At 43.9% G+C, this 19,950-nt stretch overlaps 1 protein-coding gene across 1 annotated transcript; it reads left to right on the forward strand.

Moving 5' to 3' along the window:
* Positions 1-352: 352 nt before the first annotated feature.
* On the forward strand, positions 353-18,401 carry acss2l (acyl-CoA synthetase short chain family member 2 like). The gene is given in 18 exon segments (XM_032531962.1): positions 353-614; positions 768-963; positions 2,633-2,724; positions 3,117-3,220; positions 10,499-10,571; positions 10,716-10,791; positions 11,742-11,826; positions 12,224-12,361; positions 12,564-12,734; positions 12,911-13,044; positions 14,342-14,474; positions 15,151-15,207; positions 15,475-15,555; positions 16,070-16,178; positions 16,355-16,423; positions 16,669-16,845; positions 17,747-17,821; positions 17,919-18,401. Coding segments are annotated over 18 exon segments (2,022 nt in total). The 5' UTR covers positions 353-490; the 3' UTR covers positions 18,047-18,401.
* Positions 18,402-19,950: the final 1,549 nt, after the last annotated feature.

Below are 19,950 nucleotides of genomic sequence, written 5' to 3' on the forward strand. Positions count from 1 at the left end.
AATTGCAATTATAATAACTAACATTTTAACACTTTTGAAAACAATGCTACAAAGTGCTTCTCAGTAATAAAAATATTTACTTAAAATGTCTTAACAATCAGGGATTTTGTTGTTTTCTCTCCTCCCCCCCTTCCTCAGTCAGTGTCAAACCTCCTGGTGCCTGCATGAATCCCCAGCATTCATCTGCTACCGCACACTCTTCCACCTCCTTGCTTGGGAAAATAATGTGATCAACAGGCCAGGGAGAGCTCATCCAATGAAAAAGTGGGAGTGCCCCACCCGGCTAGTCGATTGGCTGCCCTGGCCCTAAGCAGACTGTGCAAAACCTGCAGCTCAGGGATTAGAGGTGGGTCTTTATGCATGCTGAATTGTGCTGCTTCAGTACAAGAGGCCTTGTAGTGTTCTAACTTTACTCAGGAGGATCCAGACAGATCAGCAGTGACTCCAGATTAACCCATTTTCTGTCTCACCCAGCATCTGTCCTTTCACAATGGTTGTTACTGAATCCCAGGACAAAATGTACTACCCTCCTGATGACCTAAAGACGGATGCTCATGTGCCTGATTTCAACTCTTATCTGGCACTGTACAGGAAGTCTCTTGAGAATCCAGAAGGTAGGTCAAACACATCTGTATTGTAAGTGCAGTGCTTGCAGTTTTTCCACGCATTCCACCTCCCTCAGAGCCTGACTGTATTCAGTATCTCTCTGTGTTAACCCACCCTGTCTGCAGCCTGTAACACTTACCTGAAATATCACTTTGTTTCAGCTTTTTGGAAGAAGGTTGCGGATGACTTCTTTTGGAAGAAGCCAGCAACAGGACCAATGCTGCAGTACAACTTTGATGTGACAATAGGTGACATTTATGTCAAATGCATGGAAGGGGCTAAAACCAACATGTGCTATAATGTCCTGGACCGGCTTGTGAGGGAGAGGAATCTTGGTGAAAAGGTTGCTTATTACTGGTAAGCAACAATGTCTGTCGCCATGCATGTTTGCTTTGATGGGAAATACTGTCTGGAGATAGGCTATAGTATGTCAGGTATTCCAGTTAACAGGAACTGCTGTCCCCTGTGTAGATCCCAGTGCACAGAATTTTATATGATTTGGGTAGAAGGCATTTTACAATGTAAGATTACAGCAGGTTGTAAAAACAGGTTTTTGGTGTTTATTACAGTACTTCTACTTAAAACTTGCAATGAAGACTTATAAGCCTTTTGGATTTGTTTTCAATGGCACTCACAAGCTTCTGGCTTCCACCAAACATTTTAAAATTATTAACGTTCAGTAGCTTGCTGCTAACAGTAAAACCTCACACCCTCGCAATGTCACCAAAAAGGTTCCACTATATGTCGTTTTATCAATAAGAAAAGGCTTAGCAAACAATAAAAAGTGGTTATGCAAGCTCAGCCCTAATAGGAGTTCAATGGAACTGGGCACAGTTGAGACCAGCCATCACCCACACACAAGTGCCTTAACGCGGTTTACACTACATCTAAACACTTATGTGTAATATATCTGCTTAAGTGTTTGCTATACTGATTTATAGAATGCAATATGAGGATGTGGCGTGATCTATGTTAATACCCTGTTTATATTAAGCTGCTTATTATTGTCCCGACATGGCTATTAAGATTTAGATCTGATTCCCTGCCCACTACACCAAGAATTCTCCCTTGGGTTTTCAGTCGCAGGCAATAATGGTGAACATCACTTTTCAGTCTTCTTTAGCACATAAAAAAAAAATGTAATTTTATCTTCATTTAAATGTGGGAATTGTTGACACATCCAAACATTGTTTTGCTCAGTGCACATTCAGAGCTAACAGGAACATCAACAGTTAAATTAAAGAGTTCAAGAATTGGACCCTGTGGAACCCTCTGGAATTTGGTTGGCCCTGATACTGTACATATCTGCCAAGAGTCATATCATATAAGACCTCTGAAGACAATCAAATATATGCACTTTATCAATAGCAGTTATATTTATGAGTGCAGAGATTCCTTTATTTCACCATCATCATGGTGATGCCAGGTTTGTAGAGTGTGTTGGCTTCTGTCCTGCACCCGAGGCCTGTTGCAATGCTGCCAGCTCGCCTGTGAAACATTGTGCCACATAGCTTTCTAAACAACTGTCATGACAAACATCCAAACCCAATATAGACCCTGCAACAGTGGGAACAAGTTATCTCTTCGGTGAACTCAGAGAACTCACAGAATGACGTTATGTTGTCTGAGAGGGTACGTTTGGAAGGAACAGTGAATCTGTAGGGTGTCTATGTCTGCCATCAAATGATTTAAAAAAAAAAGCCAAACCCCTGGTTAGCACTATGTATTCAACACTTACAGATCGTCATACAATCTGAGACAGGTTTGCATTTCAGTAACATATTTGGGTTGCGGTCCTCTTCTATGTTGACTTCCCCGACCGCTCAGGGCGCTGGTTCAGCTGGCAGCCCACTCACTCTGACATCTCTCCATGTATAGTGCATGTATAGGTCCTGAGCATGTGTGTGTATTTCAGGCCTGTGTGTGAGTACTAACAAAAAAGTGTGTACACAGAGTGTAGTGCAGTAATTTCCCCATTGGGGACTAACAAATTATTTTTATTTTTTTTATTTTTTTTTTTTCTCAGGGAGGGGAACTCACCTGACCACCACATGGCCATCACTTACAGCCAGCTGCTGAGCCAGGTCTGCCGCTGTGCTAATGTCCTCAAGAAAATGGGTGAGAAACTAAAATATTGCATCTATGTGAAAATATGAATTGGCAAGTAGCTAAAGATAAAGATTACTTGATCCTTACAAATTACCTGTAGCAGTCCAAAGTTTTAAGTTAAACAAGAAAGACATCAATATATGCCGAAATTATTGCTAAATTAAGCTTGGACATAATAAATATAGCATGCCAAAACACAACAGATTTGCCTCTATGTGGTATGCCCAATGCACTTGTTGCATATTAGACAAACATAGTATCTGGCACATACCCAACATATTGAAACTCCCCTTAAAGCTACATTGCTGGTTTGAGTTGAGAAGTAACCCAGATGTGACCAAGATGTCATTTGTGTTATCAAAAACGTTGAACCAAAAAAAGTACTTGTTTCTTTGTTTAAGGTGTAAAGAAGGGAGACAGGGTGTCTATTTACCTTCCCATGATCCCAGAGTTGGTCTACACTATGTTGGCCTGTGCAAGGATAGGCGCTGTTCACTCCGTTGTGGTAAGTAGTACACTGAATGGCCACTTTCTTCATGCAAATTATGTTTAGTCTTTGTTTCATCCATTTTTAGAGAAGCAGAAAAGTGTGGTTGGCTACATAAAGATGTAACATCATTAAATGTCAACATGTTAAAGAATACAAGATTTTTATCTTCTCAAATTATGTGAGAAACATTACCTTCTCTGCTGCTCCAAGCAGGATTCATTCAACATTGTTTTATGGTACCATTTAACCCTTATGTAGCATGCATAAATTCTAATCTGTGTGAAAGTAATTTTTCCTCATTTCATCTCAGTTCAAATTAAGCTTTTGCAGACAATATGTAGGTAAGCAGTGTTTGCCCTGCTTCTAATCTGTAGTTATCAGCTGTTCTCTGTACACAGCACTGACAGCTGAACGGCACTAGATATATGGGTCAGATATTTACTGGCTGGATCTAGCTTGGGAAGACATTTTTAATCAGACATTTTTGCAAGAAAGCCAACACGTTTTTAGCTTCTCAATCATCATCCATGTGAAGGTTAGTATGCTTGTTAAAAATATCTCCAGGCTGCTCCAAGGTAGGTTTGCTTTATGACTTGCAAAGGCCTGTTTTGGCAGACTTAAGTGTCAGCGACCTTGTCTTTGGTCATTGTTGTACATTTTCCAACTTTTTATATCTTATTTGATATGAACATCATTTAGCAAAATAAGGATGTTTGGGATAGTAACAGCCTCTTGGATTCTCACGTGACTGTTAATGTTAATAAATTAGCTTGGCATGAAATTAGCCAGACAGCACAGCCAATGCCACTCATGCAGTGACACTTTGCTGAGTGCAGAGTCTTCAGTGATTCAGGCTGTCATCAACACTGAAACTTTATACTGTGAACTATCAACTGTGGCCAGAACACAAGCGTTTAAGTATTCTTGCTTTAAATGTAAGTTGAAAGTCAGAGCTTAATTTTAGATTTTGAATGAAGTGTAGATAGTTTTGGCCAAATTTGTTTGGTTGCCACATTTCTGCTCAGTGCACATTTGGGCTAAAGATACAGTCCAGTTTATTACAATTTGGGGCAAATTGTTAAATTTCCAGGAAATGGGGACCCAAATACAGAGAGTATGCAAAAGTCTTGTAGCTGTTGTAGGTTTATTCCAGAAAAAACAAAACAAAGTACATTCCAAAAAGCAACAGGCAAAAACTAATGCCAGAACCAACAGACAGTATCTTAAAAAACATAAACTCTAAGACAAAAGGGAGCAAGCACACACAAGACTAAATACAGATGGTAACAAGGAACAAGAGGCAGGTGACAAAAGGGCTGGGAAACAGGTGAAAGACATCCGACAATCACAAGGGCGGGAAAACTAAGGCAGGAAGTAAAACTAAACAAGACGTCACAGAAAACAAGACTATCACAATAAAACAGGAAACAGAACACATACAAGACACTTCCAAGAGACCACAAGACAAAAACAAGAGAGCGACCAAGGACTAAAACATGAAACAACACATGAACAGAATGAAATAGAACATGTACAAAACAAGACCAAAAATTGACACAACACAAGAAAAACAAAAACTTTTGGAGGGGGGCGGAAGGGGACCAAACCTGTAAGGGGGGAAAAGGAAAAAAGGTTTTTTTGGGGGAAAACACAGCACAACAGATCCAAAAAACCAAAACCCGGGGAGCCAGGAAAAAAACCAAAAAACCCCAAAGGGAAAAAAAGGGCGGGAAATCACGGGGGAAGGTAAACACAAAATTCCCGGGGGGGAAGTTTTCTGGGCGGGAAACAGAGGAGAGGTGACACACGTGAGAACAAAAGGATCAAAAGAGGCAAAGGAAACATGGGTTAAATACAGAAAGGGAAATAGGGAACAGATGGAAAAAAGGGGGAACATTAGGCGGGGGGGGACAATAAACAAAAAAAAGTAAAGCTGACTAGACAAGACGGACAAGACAGGATTTGATCCCAAAAAAAAAGCAAAAAGCATAAAAAACACCCCAAAGGGAAACTAAGAAGAATCATGACACCAACTGGGGAGAAAACCGGGACAAAAACCCCGGGGAAAGGGCCAAAGGGGAAAATACCCCAAACAAAAACCCCAAAACCAAACAAACCCCCCCCCCCCCCCAAAGAAGTACCAATTAAAAAACCCCAAAAAAAAAACCCAAAAAGAGAACAAAAAACAACCCATAAGGGCGGAAGACCGGAAAAGAGGGGCCCCAAAGGGACGGAGAAAACTGGGGGAAGAAGGAAACCCGGAGCAGGGTAAAAGGGGGCAGGGGGGGAGCAGGACAAAAAACCCAAAAAGGGAAACAAAAAGAGGATAAAAAGGAATGAGCGGAGATAGGAGAGGGCCAAAGAGGAAGGAGGGAGGGAGCGAGAAGGGCCCGGGAAAAGGGGGGAGGGGGGAGAGGGGGAAAAAGGAGGGACGAGGGGGGACTGAGAAGGAGGAGCAAAGGGGGATGAGAAGGGGGGAGCGAAGAGGGAGGGGGGGGCGAGGGGGAAAGGGGGGGAGCGCCGGAAGAGGGGGCCCAAGGGAAGAGGAGATGGGAAAGGAGATGAAGGAGGGGGGCGAAGGGGGGGACAAGACTGAGATAGGGGACGCAGGAGGGGAGAAAGGATAGGACAGAAGACAAAAAAAAGAAGGCCTAACGGCGGGCAAAAAGGAAGCCCCCAGAACAAGGGCTGAGCCCAGTAGCGAGCGAGGGACCAAAGGAAAAAAGAGAGGGGGGAAAAAGGTGGGGAAAGGGGGAGAGGAGGGGACACGAGAAAGACGAAAAGGGACGACGAGGAAAAAAGACGAGCGTAAAAAACCACAGAGACCCACTAGAGGAGAGAGAGCGACAGAGAGAATAGCGCAAACCGAATGAGAGAGAGAAGAGGAAAAGACGAAGCAGCCCCCGGGAACGAAAAAAACAGGGGGAAAAGCCCCGGACGGGAGCAAAACCGAAGGGAAAAACGAGAAAACCCCAAAAAAAAGGAGGAAGCAGACAGAGCTCAAAAAAGCGAGATGACACGAAAACAAGGACAGGGGGGCAACAGAGCAGACAAGGGGGCGGGGGGGACCAAAAGACGCGAGGGATTGGAGGAGAGGGACAGAAAAGGGAGCAAAAAGGAACAGGGGCGGGCACGAAGGGGCCCAGAGAGAGAGGGGAGAGGAGAGAGACACGGCAAGAGACAAGCACACGGAAAGAAGCGAGCACACACAAAAAAAAAACGGGGGGAGAGAAAGGGACAGGCCGAGTGCAAAAGACGCCAAGAAAGGGAAAGACAGAAAGCGCAAGACGGGAACTGCCCGACACAGGGACCAAGGAGACATGGGAGAGAGGGACCCCAGAAAGACAGGAGACACGAGCCACACCAAAAGGGGAGAAGCACGAAGAAAAAAAGGGGACAGATACAGAAAAAAAGGAGATTGGAAAAAGTAACGGGGAAGGGGAGGAGAAGACAAGAGAGGACTGGGGGAGAAGAAAGAAAAGGAGGGAAAGCAAGCAGGACGGTACAGGAGCCTAGATAAAAGGAAAAAAAAAAACTAGAAACGGGAGGGGGGGGGGGAGTCCCCCCCCACCCACAAAACGGGAGAAAAGGGACTAAAACCCAGAGGCGGGACAGACCGGGAAAAAGAGACACCCCACAAACAAAAAAAAGGGGCACGAGAGGGTTGGTGGGAGAGAAAGCGACCCGACCGAGCAAGAGAATGGGGAGCAGAAAACAATGGAGGGGAAAAGCAAGGGAGACACGTAAAAAGAGTCCAGGAAGGGGGGGGGACGAGCCAGGGGACACACAGGGCCTGGACAGAGGGGGGAGAGAAAAAAAAGGGGAAAGACGAACCAAAAACCCCGACAGAAAAAAGGAGCGAGAGGACAGCCCACAGAGGGGGAGCAGGGGCACCGGGCCGAAAAAAAACCCAACGGGAGAAAAAAAAACTAAAAAAAACAAAAAAAGAACAAATAAAAAATAAAAAAACAATGGACAGGAAACCAAAGGGGGAGGTACAAAGAAGACCAGACCAAGGAGAGGGACCGACTAAAACCAAAAGGGGGAAAAAAGACACAGAGGAAAAAGAACAACATAACAAAAACAGAAAGGGAGAAGGGTACAGAGAACGTTGATCACCAAAAACAGGGGGTCGACGACCCGGGGAAGGATTAGGGGGTTCAGGGGGTGCATAAACTGCCCAACAGAGGGCGCACCAGGAAGCGGAAACGGGCGTACAAAAAAAAAACCCCAAGAGGGGGCACTAGAGCCCAGAAAGGGTATACACAAAACCCCGAGAGGGCGATAGGATACGAGGAAAAACTGAGAGCCCCAAAGGGGGCGCATAGGGAAAAGCCCCGGGGGAAAAAGCCCCCCGGGGGCTCAGGGACCCCAAGGGGGGTTTTCCGAAAGCCCCCGGGGGGACTCACGGAAAAAGCCCCCGGGAGGGGTCACGGAAGGGCCCGCGGGGGGGTACGGAAGACCCCCTGGGAAAGGACGGGTAGCCGGGGAGGGGGGACCGGCGGAGAGTTGGGGGGCACAAAACGGATCGGTTTTGGGGGCAAAAATTGGGCGGGGGGGAACCCCGGGACAGGGGGGGAGACGGGACAGGAACGGTGACGGGGGCGAGACGTGACCGGGAAAGGGCAAAGACGGGGAAAGAACAAACACGGGCGAGACAAACACGGGGGAAAACGTAGAGGGACAAAACCTGGGACAGGGAAAAAACCGGTATGGACGGGGGAAAACAGACAAGTGATGGGCCCAAAAACAGTGACAGGGCGGGCCCCAAACCCGGGGACTAGGACTAGGAGAAGCAAACACGGGGGGGCCGGGGTTCCGGGGCCCCGGGATGAGGCAGGACCTGAGGAAGCCCGGGGGGTGAGCCGAGGGATCCCTGGGAACCGGGGGCCAGGGAGACCCCGGGAGCCAGCCAGGGAGGACGGAAAGCCCGACACCAACTTTTGGGGCGCTGACGCCGAAAGAGGGCCAAAAACGTTTGGCCCTCGGCCGGGGGGCAGGGCCCCGAGCGCCCGCCGGGGTCAGAAGTGCGGGCCCCCTTGGTCAGGGTGGGTGGTTGGGGGTGCTTGGGGGGCCTGGTCGCCGGGCGGTCAGGGGGGCCTGGCGGCTGGGGCCCCCCGGGGGGCCAGTCCGGTCTAAATAAGGGGCCGGTCGGTGTCTGGGTCAGGGGGCCCGTCGGTGGTCTTCTGGGGCCCCCGGGCAGCTGGCTGGGGAAAGGGGGCAAAATCCCGGTTGAATTAAGGGGCGGCGGCGGTCTGGGGCGGGGGCCAGCCCGGCCCGGTTTGGGGGTCTGGAGGGCTGGGGCGGCCCGGCGGGGGCGGGGGGGGGCCCTCGGGCCCGGTGGGGGTTGGGGGCAGTCGGCCGGTTTTTGGGTTTGGGTTCCCCCGGGGTCGGTCGGTGGGCTGGGTGGCCGGGGGACCGGTGGGGGGCAAGGCGGTTCCCAAGGGAGGACTGTCCAGTGCACACTCCCTGGGATCCGCCTAAAGGCGCGGGGGGGGTCCCTGTTGGGGGGGGTGGCGGTGGGGGCCCCCTCTCGGCGGGAGGGTGGGGGGGTCCGCCTTTTTGGGGAAACCGGGGGGGGGGGCCCCTCGGGGGGAAGCGGGGCTGGGCTGGGGGTCCGCCCGTCGGCGGAAAAGGCGGCTTCCGCCTCGTCGGGGGAGCCGGCGGTGGGGGCCCCTGTCGGGGGGGAGCGGCGGCGGGGGCCGCCCCGGGGGGAGCCGGCGGCTGGGGTGGGGGTCCCCTCGTCGGCGGAACCCGGGGTGGGGGTCCGCCGCGGGGGCCCCCCCCCCGTAGGGGCGGAGTTCCCCCAAGGTGGGGCGGCCGCTGGTAGGAACAAGGTGGTTTTTCGGTGGCTTTTCCCGTGGTAGATTTTCTTAGCAGGGGTTTTTCCTGGAACCGAAAAGCCCCGGGGGTTTTTTCCTGCCACAAAAAGGGCCTGATCGGGCAAATGGTCACCGGGGGGGAAACGGGGGGGTCTCCCCAAATTTTGTACAACCCCGGGGGAGGGGTACTCCAGCCCTCAAATTCCCCACGCCCCCTCCCGAGAGCGCTGGGCCGCAGGGCTCCCGGAAAACCCCCCCCCCCCCCCCCGGGATCAAACGGTTCCGCCGGGTCCCGGGAAGGGGCCAAACTCCCTGTTCCCTCTCCCACGCACCCATCATTGGGCCCCGTCTCCGTTTGGGGTCCCCCTCGTGCTGCGGCAGAACGCAGGAATTGGGCCCCCAACGGGTCCAGGGGGTGGAGAAGGGCTCGAAGGTGTACTCTGGGGTCCATGATGGTTAGATCCTTAGTGTGATGGGGGGGGAAGGGGACCCAAAACCCGGAGCAGGTGGAAGGCAAAACCCGTTTGGGGGGGAAAAACAAGCGCAAAAAATCCAAAAAAAGCAAAAAAAGGGAGCCAAAAAAAAAAAAAACCAGCCAAGGGTGGAAAACACAGGGGAAAGGGAAAAAGGCAAAAAATCACGGGGAAGTCTTATGGGCTGGAACGAGGAAGTGACGACACGCTGGAGAACAAAAGGATTAACAAGAGGCAAAAGGAAAAACTGGGGGTTTTTTTAAATCCTGAGGAACGAGGCAAAAGGGAAAAAGAGAACACAGGTGAAAACATTTGGGCGGGGCTGGACCCAAAAACAACAAAATAAAGCTTTGAAGAAAGAGGCAAGACGGGAAATTGACCCCAAAATAAGCAGAAAGCATAAAAAACACACACAGGGAAACATAAGACAGAATCTATGACACCAGACTAGGGAGAAAACCGGGACAAAAACACCGGGAAGGCCAAATGGGAAAATAACCCCAAACAAAAACCCCAACCCACAACAGAAAACCAGGCTAAGAAATTAAGACAGAAAAACAGACTACGACAATAAGAGAAGACAAAACACCCAATCCATAACATTAATTTCTTCCATTAATATTTATAATAATACAACATTGTATTGACAAAGTTAATTGCAGAGATCCAGAAACGCAAAACTACTGCTAAAATGGCATCTGACAAGAAACATGAGCAGTTGGAGGATCAAACAGTTTTTCAAACAACTTGTTAGCTAAACATCCATCACAGTCTACTGACTTGCACACAATTACAATGGTTGTGTGCCAACATTTCCTGACCAGAGAGGGATTGGTTTAGATAATCTTTGTCCTGTTTGTGAGCATGTCCCCCCATGTTACCGTGTTGAATGAGTACAATGTTATCAATATAAATGATGTACAATACAGTAAGACACACGTTGTACTAAACCCAAATTGTTCTTTTGAAGGTCATTCATTTTGTCTTGTCTTCTCCAGTTCGCGGGCTTCTCCTCTGAGTCTCTGTGTGAGAGGATCATGGATGCCCAGAGCAGTGTTCTGGTGACAGCAGGCATGTAGTGTAGCGCTCAAGTATTAGATGGTTTTCAAGTTGTTAAGAGACTCAGTGTTTAAATACCTTCTCCATGTCGGTTCACACGGTTCATCATCTGTCTCTCCATCCCTCTCCTGCACTACATCCCTTTGTAATACACAGATGGTGTTTATAGAGGAGAGAAGCTGATCAACCTGAAACAGATTGCGGACGAGGCTCTGGAGAAGTGCAGGGAAATGTAGGTCCTGCCTACGAGGCCACCAGTTCTTAGGAACCGCCATTGTTTACACTAGCTGTTGGTAATGGGACTCAAATGCTGGCATACGAGACACACACACACACACACACACAACACACACACACACACACACACCACACACACACACACACACACACACACACACACAGAGAGCAAAGCCCTATCAGCTGTTATCAAGGATGTTGAGGAAGCACTGTCCATATTACGGGGTAGCCGGGCAACATGAGATCAGATTCAATTGAGAAGCCCAAGCTGCTCGTCTCCCAGGGCAATATGAGCCTGGGGGAGATGTGTTATCAGGTGTGCAGGGGTATTATTTAAAAATAAAATATATTGTCCATTATACCAAAGACTCATGTCCCAAAACAAAAGTTGAATCCAAATTTTTGTTTTAAAATATCCCATTTTCCATATGAAACAGAGAGTTTGCCTGAAACTATTTGACACCGACCCTTATTAAATTCACTATTACCTTAATATTATGTCATGTACTTTTTAACTTTATATTATTATTATAACTTTTTTCCATTTTGTACTTCTGGTACTGCTACTTCTGACTGTCTTAAGAGGGATCCTTCCTCTGTTGCTCTTCCCGAGGTTTCTCTCTATTTCAGTTTTTTCTGTTTCTGTTTTTAATTATACAAATCAAGGGTCAAAGGACAGAGGGTGTTGAGACAGAGATTTAATCTACATAATTCATAAGTGCAGTTGAGAAAAATAGCAAAAGAAGATTCATTTTCATGTGAAAACGGGCATACACTCTGGTAGAAATTTGGTCCAATGAGAACAAAGACATGTCCCAAAAGCTCACATGCCACTTGATATTTTTTAAATACACACAAAGCAGGGCACCAAAACCACTTAGTAGCCATTAGAAGAGGTTTCAATGCCTTTTACAGCCTCTTACATCTTTTCTTTCTTTTCCTCAGTGCGTCATTCAGTGTCACTAAATGCCTCATCATCAAGCATCATGCTCTCATGACAAAAAGTGGAGCTGCATGCAACAAACTACAAGTAGGAATGTTTAAAAAAATATTCATTGCAGCCTGTTAATACTGCTCCTACTGTATATATCTAGCATAATCACAGATTCCCCCTTACCATTTATTCCATTCTATATGTAACTGTTTATTCTGTATATACTATGTATGTGCTTTTTGCACTTCTGATTAGATGTTAAGCTGCATTTTGTTGTGTCAGTACCAGATTATTCAGTAGTCAGTAATCTAATCTATTATATTTTTTTTTTTAAATCACTACAAAGCATGTTCTCTTCCAATTTGAGTATGCCTCCAATGGGCACAGTAAACCAAATTGAGTATGTTGTTGCTTGTATTTTTGTGCAAAGTTGTGAGCAAATGTAATGACGGATTTTATGTCTGGCATTTGTTCCCTGTTCTGGTGTGTTCAGACTCCCTGGGACTCCGAATGTGATGTGTGGTGGGAGGAGGCGATGAGAGACTCTCCTGAAGAGTGTGAACCTGAGTGGCTGGATGCTGAGGACCCGCTGTTTATCCTCTACACCAGCGGCTCCACTGGCAAACCCAAGGTAAGATGCTTAGGTGTATGTATGTACAGTGCTCATTTTCATACCAGGGCTCAGAACATTAGATAGTAATAACTGTTCTCTCTCTATGTCACACACGCACACACACACGTCGTCTCTTCAGCTACCTTAATTTTGAAGTCTGCTGTCTTTGTGCTGACCAATCATTTCCTCATTCATGTTTCCGTCCTTGTGTATGGTAAAGGGTGTTCTCCACACTGTTGCCGGGTATCTGCTCTACACGTCTCTGACCTTCAAGTATGTTTTTGACCATCACCATGACGACGTGTTCTGGTGCACCGCCGACATCGGCTGGATCACCGGCCACTCCTACATCACCTACGGCCCCCTTGCGAACGGCGCCACAAGTGTCCTAGTAAGTCTGAAAGAGACTTTTATTTTATTAAAAATGACCACAGAAGAAGACACAAAGAGGTCCCTTTATATACTATGTATGTGCCTTAGAGTGGTGTTGTGTGTGTGTGTGTGTGTGTGGTGTGTGTGTGTGTGTGTGGTGTGTGTGTGTGGTGTGTGTGTGTGTGTTTTACCCAGTTTTAAGGTATTCCAGTTCACCCTCATGTCGGCCGGTTCTGGGAGATCATCGAGAAGTACAAAGTGACAAAGTTCTACACAGCTCCAACAGCCATCCGTCTGCTGATGAAGTATGGACGGGAACCACTGCAGAAGTAAGAGCCTTCATCATCTGAATGTCAAAGCGGCTCAGATATATCCAGATTTCCAGAAGCTACAACAGGAGTTTGACTCACAGCTTGGTGTGATAGATGGTTCGAGTGTATTTTTACAACAGCTTTCACATGGAAATTTCCACCTTTCATTTTTGAAAGATCTCTTTATTCAGTTCTCACAGAGTCCTTGGTGGTGAGGGTAAGAAAGCAAACTGTATAAATGATGAACGTGCCTTTTTCAACCATTTTCAACACTAAATTCACAAGACTCAAAAAACATGCAAGGAAAACTCACTGTCTTAGTTTGTAAACACTTACTCCAAAGGTAAAGCTTTGAGAAAACAAGTTTTTGATAATGATTCAGAATTTGTATCAGCTTGTCAGTGCAACACAAAAGCTTGGCAAAAACAACAACACTTAAACACACCTTGAAAACAGGCACTGCTTGTGTGTATTCCTTTTCCAAACCTGTATTGCTTATTTGGGATGACAACCATTAACCAGACATTTCACACACAGCTCTAATGGAGTTCTATGGCAATAGTGTGATATTTTGGGACATATGCTCAAGTTTGATACAACTCTCTTGCCTGAATATGAACCTGGAGCCAGCAGTCAGTTTGCTTAGCTTAGTTTAAAACAACTGGAAACGGGAAAACAGCTACAGTAGTTGGGTTCTGCCCTTCTCTGACAAGACACCAGGAAGCCTGGCCCAGCCAAGAAGTAGTTGGACACTTTTTTTTACAGATTAAACCATCAAATATAAAGTGTTTATTAGTGAGCCTTAGAGGTGCTTTTAGGCAGATGTCTAATCTCCATACAGAGCTAAGCTAGCCAAAAGCTAAAGAAAGTAAATAAGCATATTTTCCAAAATATCAACTACTGCTTTAATTTCATAAACACTAAACATGTAAAACATCACCAGTGAAGGTGATAACAAATGTCAGTTGTCAGAATAAAAGAGCATCATTTTACACTGATGTCTATAGCATGTCAATAATATGAAGTAGTAGATTTGGCAGAAAATAACATGTAACGTGATTCAATCAGTTAGTCTCATTAAGATAGAGATCTATTTTTCATGAGACCTGAGAACAAGAAACATTCATAGTCAGACAACCAGCATACAAAAACAACACATGTAGGACCCATAGACCGTCTATGGTAGGACCCAACAACCAATGGTCTGTTAACCAATTAGAGTTGATATAGAAAATATAAAACCAGAGCAGTGATCAGTACTACATAATGATAGAATATAAGATATCAGAGGGAAGTTTTCTCATCTGCCTCTTAGGTATGACCTCTCCAGCCTGAGGATTTTGGGTACTGTTGGTGAGCCGATCAACCCAGAGGCATGGCTTTGGTACCACGAGGCCGTCGGTAAGGGCAGATGTCCCGTGGTCGACACTTTCTGGCAGACAGAGACCGTAAGTGCCGGAAATGCCGTCTGCCTGCAGTTAACTCACACTTCAGTTTAGAGGGTTAGAATACATTTTAGTCCATATTCTGTTTAGTTCAGAGGAAATACTCTAAAGTTGAAAACATCAAATAACAACTAAGAATTGCCACAGATTATTTTAATTTAAAGTCTAGATGTCTGGATGATATGGATGCAAATAAAATGAATGACTGCGGAAATGACGAAGCCTAGTTTAGTTGGTTGCAATGGCAAAGATAGAAAGCCGTAAACTGTATATTAGACCGGGATGAGCTGACAACAACCAGAACTAGAAATGCTTTAGAGCAGCTCCATCAAGTTCAAACCAACAAGAAACCAAAGGAAAAGTGTATTTGTGCTGAACTCTAAATGATGATGTATACAGTATATATATATAATATATATATATATATATATATATATATATATATATATATATGTACATATATATACAGTACAGGCCAAAAGTTTGAACACACCTTCTCATTCAATTTTTCCTTTATTTTCATGACTATTTACGTTGTAGATTATCACTGAAGGCATCAAAACTAACACATGTGGAATTATGTACTTAACAAAAAAGTGTGAAATAACTGAAAATATGTCTTATATTCTAGTTTCTTCTTTCTAATAGCTACCCAAAGTATCCCTTTATTTCTCTACAGGGAGGCCATGTTTTGACCCCTCTGCCTGCTGCCATGCCACTGAAACCAGGCTCTGCTGTAAGTAATATTGGCCACCTCATACTGACAAATAAACAGACATTTATATGTAAATCTTAAACACACCAGCCTCTCCACAGTTGAATATCATCAAACAAATCATGCTGGTAAGGAAGGGTTGGATCTGTCATTATTTTTTGTAACTAAACCAATGCAGGAGATGTGTTTGTAGGTTATGATCCAGGCTATGAGCTGAAAGAAACATACAGTAGCTGTTTAATAAGAGAACACAGTTATCTCACATTAAATCCACATCTTATATTTCAGACCTTTCCTTTCTTCGGGGTAGAGCCCACAATCCTCAACGAACACGGAGAGGAACTGGAAGGCGAGGCAGAGGGTTATCTTGTACGTTTTCAATTTAGTTCTTTCAATATGCAATCAGCTCACCGCCCAGATCAACAGATACACACACAATAAATATAGGGAAGAAAGAAATATACTGTTAATCATAAATATCCAAAGACTATAAGCTTAAAAATGTATATGTACTTTCTGGGATAAATACACAAATGACTATAAATGACAAGGTTAGTTCAGTTTCAATTAGTATTTGCTATTACAACTACAATTTGTTTTTTTTCAGTTTGAAGTGATGATTAGAATATTATAGATCTGATTGCACTACTAGCAATGTATTTGCTTATTTCAGTTTTTTATATTATTGTATTGACTGTATTTTTATTTACCTGACTTGATTTAGTTCTTAGTTCTGAATCATGATTTTCCTATGTAAAGCATTTTGTTTTGAAAGGTGCTGTAAAAATAAAGTTTATTATTTTTATTAATGGCAGCAATAGAAGCAGCACTAGCAGTAATACCGCTGTCATGTTCTGTATGTGTTTACTGTGTTTTGTTACAGGTATTCAGGAGGCCCTGGCCTGGAATAATGCGCACTGTGTACAGAAACCATGAACGCTTCGAGAACACCTACTTCAAGAAGTTCCCAGGCTTCTATGTAACTGGTGATGGTAAGTCAACACTCACATTTACCCGTCTGCAACACAGATTGTATGTCAGCAGAGTCTAAATACCAAAAATGTGTTTGATTTCTCACCAAAATACCAAATAGAGCCTTATAAAAGACAGAAAAAGATGCTATAAAAACTGTTTTGCAGGTTATGCAACTTATTTTCTCCTCTCTCAGGCTGCAGGCGGGATAAAGACGGCTATTACTGGATCACAGGAAGAATAGACGACATGCTGAATGTGTCAGGTACTCTACTGTGTTAGTATTTTTATAACACAGCTGATTCTTAAAATCTGGAAAAAAGGTTATTACAATCCAAAACTGAGTTATTTTTTACTTCATGTAATAAGCAACAATAACATCAACACACGTTTTAACTTGCGGCCTTTTGAGAGCATGTTCTTTCAATTTCCTGCCCAGAAACCTTGTGTTTATTGATCTCCCACATGTTTATGTTTTGTCTTTTATGACTTTGTGTTTCTTGGTGTCAGGCCACCTGATGAGCACAACGGAGGTGGAAGCGGCTCTAATGGAGCACCCGGCTGTGGCGGAGGCTGCAGTGGTGAGTCGGCCTCACAAGGTGAAGGGCGAGTGTCTGTACTGCTTCGTCAGCCTCAAAGACAGCAGGGAGTTCACCCACACGCTGGTGGAGGAGCTCAAGAGACTGGGTGAGGCTCTCCCACCGGGGGGGTTTACTCAAATCAATTGTGGTTTTAAATATTTTGTACAGGGTAATCTGTATATTTGTCTGTCTTGGTTCATCTTTGAGCAATTTCTTCAATTAAATGAGATTTGTTGATCCACAAGTACATCATATAAAAGTCACATGGTTAAAACAAGAGCTGTTGGAATGTACAGGGTTTATTATAGTGCTGTGTGGTGTGCTTTCTTATTCTCACTCTATATAACTGGGGCTTTATTAATAACATAAACTTAAATGGTAAAGTCAATTAATTTCTATGAAATATTTTCCTGCCTCTCATATTTGTAGATTTTCTGCTGCTTTGGGGTTTGGACTGTTGATCTGTCGTACAAATTGACAGATTAATTAATAATGAAACAAATGATCAGTTCCAATTGCAGTAGTTTTTGTTCTCCTTCAAATGTTTTGGCGCTCAAATAAGCAATATAGCTTTGAAATATAAAAAGAAAATAGCACAATACTTCACTGATCAAAGAAGAAAACTATAAGTATATATCGGATGATCCATTTATCACATTTACAATTTACAATCTGGATTATAGTGTCTAAAGCACATTTGCAATGTAACTATGTAAATGTTTTACATTTATATAAGTGTGTAACTGTACACAACAATGCACTTTTTTTAATTAAAAAAGATTGTGCCAACATGCAAAAAAGTTCAATAAACATATTTGAAAAAAAAAAAAAAAGATTGTGGTGAAAATAAAGCTTGGGTTGTTTACAAACTATCTAACATGCTTTTGCAAACACCATTGAATGGAGGCAGACAATTTCATGTTATTACAATTAGTTATATATTAATTTCAGTCCAGATGAGCTTTATTCTGCTCTGCACTGATTCCTTCTCTGTATTCTGTTGTCAGTGAGAACGAAAATTGGACCAATCGCCATGCCAGACTTCATTCAAAATGCTCCAGCGTTGCCGAAGACTCGCTCAGGTAAACAGCTCAACGCCTCTTTAAAAACCCCATCCTCCTCTACTCTCCTCCTCTCTAACATCTGTCTCCTCTTCCTCTGACTCTGGATCCATTTTAGGGAAGATTATGAGACGGATCCTCCGGCAGATTGCACGCAATGAGAAGGAACTGGGTGACCTTTCGACTCTGGCCGACCCGAAGGTGGTGGAGGAGCTGTTTAGGCAGAGATGTGAAGCTGCAGCCTGAACAAACACCTCTCTCTCTCTCTCTCTCTCTCAACAGTACACATGAAATCATTATTACATAACTGGGATCAGAAATGTGTATCGCTGACACAGAGACGTTTTAAAGTGTTGTTTTATGTGAAAAAAATAAAATTAAAATAAAAGTCATATCCAATGTCATTGGTTGCTTTAATGTAGGCTAGAGGTCATACATCGTGTTGTTGCTTTGCATTTGGGCCAAAATGTCAAACAAACCAAACACACTATTACTAAATTTGATATTTTCTTAAGTCTTTTCATGTCTCATATTGATGTAAGAGGAAGTTCATTTTTTCTCTCTTTTTAAATCTTTAAATGAAAGAGTCAGCTTTGCACACCTTGTTTTTGACTGACGCCCGATGTGTATTTTTAAATCTGTGATATATGTCTCTGACCTGAGAATGAAGTGTTTTGTTGCCTTTGTCATTTTACCTTCAAGCTCAGCAGCTGATTGGCTCCCTCATGTGGCAAATAAAACCCTCTACAACTGTTTTGTGATAGTTTACTTCAAAAGCCCTTTTTTCTACTGCACAGGCTTTTGCCTTTTGTCCTTTAATGATGCACAGAGCAGACACACACAGGGCTTTGAGTGCAGCAGAGAGCAGTGATTATGTGGGACAAAGACCAAGTGATGCAGAGAAGAAAAGAAGAGAGGCTTGTTTTATTTTAAGTGCACCGGATTATTTTGAAATTACAAGAATCAGTGGTCTTAAAAATAAAAAAAAAAACACTTAGATTGCAGCAGATTGTTCTGAAAGTAGCTCAGCGGAACTGCTTTCTTATTTTTCAGTAGATGTCGACTCACATACAGTCTGAGGATCTTATTTGTTCATTTTTGTCTCCTCTAAACCGTTAGAAATACATGCATGCAGCAATATATGTGTGTGTATGGTGTGGTGTGTGTGTGTGGTGTGTGTACGTGGGGAACGAGGAGAAAAATGCTTAGAAACATGGCGATGGGTAATATTACATCATCACCACCAGCAGCGGAGGAGGTTACCATAACAACCTATTCATCCCCACCTCCCACCTCCTCAACTCCCCCCCAAATTTATTTATTGATAGGTAATATTTAATCCTCCATACATCAAGAGATGTGTAATTAAAACATATTGTAGCAGCCACACACATTCAAATGTCCAATCTGAATCTATGCTCTGCACCACAAAACATCTACAAACAAAAACACAAACGTGCACACAGCTTTCCACTCTGAGACACTAAGAAGCCTACATACATCTAGCCAACATTTCCAAAAATCAATAGTTTGACAACACCCCGAAAAAGGTACAGGTAGCAACATCAATCAAAATATACAAAATTTTCTGGTCCTTACAACTAAAATATTTCCAAATATAGATAAAGTATAGATAAAGTGCCCGAAATCTTCTTATATATCCTACTCACAGTTTTGCTTTTCCAAAGTCAATCTCACAAATGGTAAGAACTGTGACAATGGATTAATAATAATACATTTTGTTTATGGAAACCTTTCTGGACACTCAAGGGCACCTTACAAGACACTACAACATTAATAATAATAGTAAAAACATACAAAACATTACTAAGTACAGATGAGTGGTGATCATGTTGGATATGCCAAAGTGAAAAAATACTGAACCACAAAATAGATGCTCTTGCAATGAAGGTATCATAATTTATTAATTATCCTTCTGTTATTCTGTTTAAAATAAATGCAGAAAAGGGTTTCTAATATTTTGCCCAACCTATTTATGTCATTATTGATGGATTGGTGGAAAGATCTTTACAACGCCGGAGCAGTTTATCAATATTTCATTGTGTGCCATAACATCATCGTCCTCTGTTGGAGTGTGATGTGATTTGTCACTTTGTCAGGACTGCTCTGTCAGCAGTGAGCAGCTCCTC

Source organism: Etheostoma spectabile, chromosome 12 (genome assembly GCF_008692095.1).
Source record: "Etheostoma spectabile isolate EspeVRDwgs_2016 chromosome 12, UIUC_Espe_1.0, whole genome shotgun sequence".
In the NCBI taxonomy this organism is placed as follows: Eukaryota; Metazoa; Chordata; class Actinopteri; order Perciformes; family Percidae; genus Etheostoma; species Etheostoma spectabile.